Source organism: Eulemur rufifrons, chromosome 2, assembly GCF_041146395.1.
Source record: "Eulemur rufifrons isolate Redbay chromosome 2, OSU_ERuf_1, whole genome shotgun sequence".
NCBI classification, from domain to species: domain Eukaryota; kingdom Metazoa; phylum Chordata; class Mammalia; order Primates; family Lemuridae; genus Eulemur; species Eulemur rufifrons.
The window spans coordinates 15,685,830-15,692,395 of record NC_090984.1 but is presented as its reverse complement, the minus strand read 5'-3'; the positions used below and the strand labels follow the sequence as shown (position 1 = coordinate 15,692,395).

At 50.8% G+C, this 6,566-nt stretch overlaps 1 protein-coding gene across 7 annotated transcripts in view; it reads right to left on the bottom strand.

Moving 5' to 3' along the window:
• Window positions 1-3,946: 3,946 nt before the first annotated feature.
• Window positions 3,947-6,566, bottom strand: part of PTPRS (protein tyrosine phosphatase receptor type S) — a 97,375-nt gene continuing 94,755 nt past the window's right edge. For all 7 annotated transcript variants that reach the window (XM_069479993.1, XM_069480043.1, XM_069480011.1 and 4 more), the window contains 3 exons: window positions 5,990-6,144; window positions 5,705-5,840; window positions 3,947-5,147 (listed from right to left, as the gene is read on the bottom strand). In XM_069479993.1, the coding sequence (XP_069336094.1) occupies window positions 5,079-5,147; window positions 5,705-5,840; window positions 5,990-6,144 (360 nt within the window). In that variant the 3' untranslated portion in view covers window positions 3,947-5,078. The remainder of the gene's footprint in view (window positions 5,148-5,704; window positions 5,841-5,989; window positions 6,145-6,566) is intronic.

Below are 6,566 nucleotides of genomic sequence, written 5' to 3'. Positions count from 1 at the left end.
GAGTTCTGCCTCTTTTATGGGTGTTTCCAAAGATGCAGGTTTTTAGATTATTATTTTGTTGTTGCTGCTGCTGTAGGTTCCCATCTCATGAATTTCTGATTTCCTTAATAATGTTTTCTCTTAACTTTCCTTGAGTTTATTTGTTTTTTTGTACATGGTTGAGTTGAAAGCTTAAGTAGTTTGTTTTCTGTTATTTTCCCTCATAAATCCGTATAAGGCTATGAATTTCTCTCTGAGTACGACTTTGGCTGCTTATTTAACTTCATTGCCCCCCACCCGACCTCTGCTGCCATAAGTGCACTTAAGACTTTAAAATTTACCTCTGAGCACACTTTTAGTTGCCTCTCACATTTTAATTTGCAGTGGTCTCATTCATTTCTAAATATTTTGAAATTTGTTTTGACTTACCTTTAACTCATTATTTAACATTTCCAGTTATGTGCATTTGAGAAGCCATAGGTTACCCTTGATTTGCAATTCTATTGCACTGTGGCTGAGTGATTCTGTGTGGGCTTCCCTTTGCGGTCTACCGCATGGTCTGTTTTTGTGATGGCTGCAAGTGTTTGGACAGAATGTCTGTTTTTTGTGGGGTACAAAGCCCCATATATAGGTATTTCATCCATTTGCTATTGCATTATCTCCTCAAGATCCTATGATTTTTGTGTTCTTGGTCTTTCAGTTTCTGAAAGAGTTGACTTCAGTCCCCCAGCACGACTATGATTCTATTACTCCTTGTGGATGTTTTTGTTTTAAACGTTTAAGGCCATATTGTTAGGGTTAGGGCATGTATTTATTGAGGGCATTTGTGTTTTTCAGAGAACTAGGAGGTTTGGGCCTCTGACACATCACTGGGGTGGGGTTTTGGTCCAGGTTCTATGTCTCCCAGTCTGGGGCTGCCATGTGAGGCCAAGGTTGACCACAGGAAGGCATAGCTTACAGACGCCTTGACTCTCCCTCTTTAAGGCCAAAGGAGAGGGACAGATCTGGGCCTAAGTGCAGGTTCCACCATTTACCATCTTTGTGATCTTGGGGACTGAGACTGACCTCTTTGAGCCTCAGTTTTCTCATCTGTCTAATGGCACATTGTTACAAGGATTAAAGAAGACTGCATGAGCTAAACATACAGTAAGCACTCAATAAATGGGGATCGATATTATAGCACCTGTGATAGGACCAAGGCAGCTGGAAAGGCTCAGTCTCAGCCGGGCGCGGTGGCTCACGCCTGTAATCCTAGCACTCTGGGAGGCCGAGGTGGGTGGATCGCTCGAGGTCAGGAGTTCGAGACTAGCCTGAGCAAGAGTGAGACCCCATCTCTACTAAAAATAGAAAGAAATTATATGGACAACTAAAATATATATATACAAAAAATTAGCCGGGCATGGTGGTGCATGCCTGTAGTCCCAGCTACTCGGGAGGCTGAGGCAGGAGGATTGCTTGAGCCCAGGCGTTTGAGGTTGCTGTGAGCTAGGCTGACGCCACAGCACTCACTCTAGCCCGGGTAACAGAGTGAGACTCTGTCTCAAAAAAAATAAATAAAAAAAAAAAAAGAAAGAAAGGCTCAGTCTCGGTGATCATGTCTGTGGGTTAAGGCATTTTCTTAGGGGCCCCTTCTTCCAGGAAGTTGTGTGCTATCACCTGCCCCCGCCATATATCCATGAGCACCCCAAGGGCTGAAGGTCACACACACACACTGACTTTCCCAGAAAGGTTCTTTTTGACCCGTTCCCAGTAAGGAAGACAAGATAGGTACTATTCAGAAACTTCAGCCTCAGTGGACTTGGGGATTGGCTAGAGTGATGGACAGCAGGCTTAGGCAGCCCAGAGAAGGGGAAGATAAGGGATATCTTCTTAAAGGGGCTTTTAGTATTGGGCCTTGAGGATTAAACAGAAGTTCTCTGAACAGCATACCCTGTTGGTAAAGTCTTGGGTGATTCAAGTAGGACTAGGCTTGGGTTAGAGTTGTCTTTTCTGTCCCACACTTTGTCACTAAGGAGAGCTTCCTTCTCCCCTACTTCTTGAATTCAGAACTCAGAGGCTACTAAATGTAGTCTTACATGATTGTTCTCCATCTTTTTTCTCTTTTCTGTCTGCCTTTCCCACTGCCCCACACAGGGAGAATGGAGGACTTTTCCCTCGCCAGCTTGGCTGCCACTTCCACTGGCCCTCCCTCTTCAGTGTCCTTCCTGACTCCCCCTTATCAGATTAGTCATTCTATTACCCATCTTATTAAAAAGAAAAAATCCTCCACCTGTAACGTGTCTTATCCCACTTTTCTGATGTTGTGTGTACTTTCTCTTTTTCTCAATTGCACTTGCCTGATATTTATCTACTTTTGGTGTTTTCAATGAAAGTTTCTGATATTTTAGTGCAAAATAATCATGGCAAAGATGCCCAATTAAGAGTTATTTCCAGTTGCATCTTTATTTTCTTTCTATTTGGGTTTATTCTATTTTTTCTAGATATTTGAATCGAAAGTGTGGTTCATTTATTTTTAAAAGTTATTTAAAATTTTTCTTGTTTTATTATAAATGTATTCAAGGCTATGAATTTTTCTCTGAGTACTACTTTGGCTGCATCCCACAGGTTTCATTACATAATCTCCTATGCGAACTGCTGAATTTTAAAAACTTTGTAACATTCATGTTGATTTTTTCTTTAACTCATGCCTTATTTAGAAATGTGTTATAAAATTTCCCATTGTAGGTCTTCCCAGGAGAGGCTAATCTACCCCTCTGAGCCAAGACCAGGATATCTTAATACTTGTTTGTTAGAATTTGTGAAGGTCTCACTGCTGATTTTTTTTTTTTTTTTTGAGACAGAGTCTCACTGTGTTGCCCAGGCTAGAGTGAGTGCCGTGGCGTCAGCCTAGCTCACAGCAACCTCAAACTCCTGGGCTCAAGCGATCCTCCTGCCTCAGCCTCCCGAGTAGCTGGGACTACAGGCATGCGCCACTATGCCCGGCTAATTTTTCTATATATATATTTTTAGTTGTCCATATAATTTTTTTCTATTTTTAGTAGAGACGGGGTCTCGCTCTTGCTCAGGCTGGTCTCGAACTCCTGACCTTGAGCGATCCACCCGCCTCGGCCTCCCAGAGTGCTAGGATTACAGGCGTGAGCCACCGCGCCCGGCCCTCACTGCTGATTTTTATAAATGTTCCATGTATTTGAGAACTTGGGGCAGGAGAGTATATAGGGTTTGATAAACCTATTTGACTAAGCTTATTAATAGGGTATCATATCATATATATATATATATATATTTTTTTTGACTCCTTGGTATGTTGGTTTCTAAAACAGGTAACTCCCTTCTTTCCTAGCCTGGGCCCCTGCCCTCACCAAGACCACCCCTTCTCTGTGGTCTTGGGGGGGATCTTTTCTCTCATCTCTGGCTCCTATCCCAGAGGGGTAGGGGACTCAGGCAAGGGTATAGACATAAAATGGTTCACCCTCTGTCCCCCAGCATGTGACTCAGGCTCAGAATATGGGTCCAGCCATTGAGCGTGGGGAGAAAATAGTGCTCCTGACCCCCTGCTTCCCTGCGTGGAGTCAGTTCCTCCCCGGCCCTCTGGAGAAGGCGGCACAGGGTGGTTTTCGGGGCTGCGGGTGTGACTGGCCAGGTGACAAATCCCAGCTCCACGTCAGACTCATTGTGTGACTGTGGGTTGGTGCCTGCCCCCTCCTGTGCCTCAGTTTCCTCTCTCAGAGCGCCTGGCCACGGTCACTATTATAATGAGAACACGAGGCAGCCCCTACAGGGTGAGGGCTTGGGTTCAGGGTTCAAATCTTGGCCTGGCCAATTGCTGTGTGATCTTGGACAAGCAACACCACCTCTCTGGGCCAACTCGGCAAACATCAGCTCCCCAGCACCCCCCCCGCCCCGCCCCAGGGATGAGACGGGGGACAGGTAGGGCCACAACAAAGACTCCACGATGGGGTCGGACGATCTTCCTTTAATACAAAGTCGATATATCTACATACACAGAGGTGGGAAAACCACCCAGCTGCTTCCTCTTGAATAAAGTGTTGAAAGGAACCGCAGATCTGCTCTTGTACAAAGAAAAAAACTCACTTGCTCAGGGTGGGGGGGGTCCCCCAAATTGCCCCATAGTCCCAGGGAAAAAGGGTCCCTGATGCGGGGCAGCACACGGCCACTTTCCCTTACGTCGGCCCTCTCGTCGGGGGCCGGAGACGGGAGCTCGGGCTGCCGTGGCGGGGGGTCCACGGCCCCACCCTCAGAACTATCCTTGATATGTCTGAAAATTTAATTTAGAAAAAATGAAAAGGAGGAAAAAAAAAAAAAAAAAAAGCAAAAAGAAACCAGGAACAAAAGGACGTCCCGTTCTTACGCGTGAGCGGGCCACAACTTCTGACGCTGGGACGAAACAAAAAGCCAGGGACAGCCGTGGGCCCGGTACACACACTTGCGAACGGAGCTGTCACAAACAAGGACGTTTCCTACCGCGAAAAAACAGACTGTCTTTGAACAGAATGTGAATAAGCAAAGTTGTTCCTTGTAAATTCGGTGACTGGCAAGTCTTTTGTTTGTTTCTTCTTTTGAAAAAAAAAATGGAAAAAAAATACACTATTTAAAAAAAAAAAAAAATGTCATGGGGTACGGTTACACGGAGAGTTTTAAAAGAAAGCTGGAATCTGTCCCCCCAGCCCAGACCTCCAGGCTGCAGGGCAGGGAGGAGCCTCCCAGGTCCCCGGGGAGGACCAGGGGTCAGTCCACGGTCTGCACCCCGCCCTCCTCTGCTTCGGGGGCGCACCCCTGTTTGCTCACCTTCCCCCCACCCCCCACCCCGGAATCTCTTGTTTTGGAATCGGAAGGAAATGAGGAATGTGCCAAGTATTTGAAGGCAGGCGGCCGGTGCCAGGGAGGTCGCTGGGTCGGCCGGGGCGTGCGGGGGGGCTCGAGGGGCTGCGTCGTCCCCAGAGACTGCTCAGAAACGCAGCCGCCACCTCCTCCTCTTCCTGCCCTGCCCGCTGCGGTTCCAGGCCTCCAGGGGTCTGCCCGGGAGGGGCAGAGGCATCCAAGGCCAGTGGTGTCGGGCCGGGGGCGGGGGGACCATGGCTTTAGGTTGCATAGTGGTCAAAGCTTCCAAGGTACTCCAGCGCCGCCTGGTAACAGAACTGGTATTCGTCCTGCGGGAGCAGAGGGGAAGGGTGTGCCCCGTCAGTACCTCCCTAGCTCTAACGCCTCCCAGGGCTCCCTACTGCCCTCAGGAACAAGCCTCTCTCAGGGCAGAAGACCATTTCAGCCCCTAGATCCCTCTGGGGGGGGGGGAGGGGGAGGGTCCCCAAATGCAGTGAGCGGTGACACACCTCCCTGCCCGCCAGGGGGACCTATTCATGTCTTGGAGCAATCCCTCCATTGGGAATTGCTCTCTCTGGGCCTCAGTTTCCCCATCTATACATTGGCTGGACTTCAGACTCTGTGGTCGGGAGGCAGGGTCCAGGCTGAGTCACAAAGTGGCTGTGACTCTGGCACCGCAATGGACCCATCTCTGTCCACTCCAAGGGACATGTCTTAGCTTTGGACTTCAGTCCGTTATGGTGTTAAAAGGGGCTGACTCGTCCCCTTCCGGCCCAAAGTGGGAGGCGACTGTGGCCCTTCCACCCACAATGACCCCGAGGGTCCAAAGTGGCTGTGCCCATCTCGCAGAGGAGGACACTGAGGCCTGGCTGCCTCCCGCCCGTACCTCCGTCTGCACCATGGCCGGCCGCTGGGTGCGCAGCATCTTCACGGTCTGGAAGATGTCCACCACGCCCTCGTACCGCATCCGCTCCAGCACGATGCTGAGCGTGATGAAGACGCCCGTCCTGCCCACGCCGGCGCTGTCGGGTGACGGGAGACAGCGGGTCAGGGGCGGGGGCCCCAGAGCCCCGACATTCCCCCAAACCCAACTGCCCCAGCCCTAGGGCTGGCTCCACCATGCCTCAGTTTCCCCAGCCGGACGCCAGGCGGGGCCCAGGGAGGGGCTCACCTGCAGTGGACAGAGATGGGGCCGTCCTGGCCGAACTGCTCCTTGGTCTTGTGCACTTGGCCGATGAAGTCGATGAAGCCCTCCCCCGACTTTGGCACGCCCTGCTCTGGCCAGTCCGTGAACTGGAACTGCCGGACGGTCCGGGACTGGCCGTCCTGGGACGGGGAGAGCCAGGCCTTGCGATCAGCGTAAGTGGCGGCCACGGCTCACCCTGACGACCCATCATCCCTCACCATCTACTGGCATTTCTCTCTACCGAGGTGCCAACGCCTTCTCCTCACTGTCACCATCCAATGACGCCATTGCCACTCCCCACGTCTCCGATCCCAGCCACCCTGCCCAACGTGACATCCAACACCACCATCCTCCATCCTTGCCCGGCTTGTTCTCTGCCACCATGACCCTCTGTCATCCCTGTAGCCTGACCCAACCCCACCCCTCCCATCCCCCATCACTGACTCCTCGTCAGCTTCTGCAACCCAGCACGGCCGGCGGCGCCACTGGACTATAGCCCTGACCCCGGTCGGCCCGGGGCCGTGACACTCCCCTCGACCCACGTGCTGGTCAGCAGCGAGCG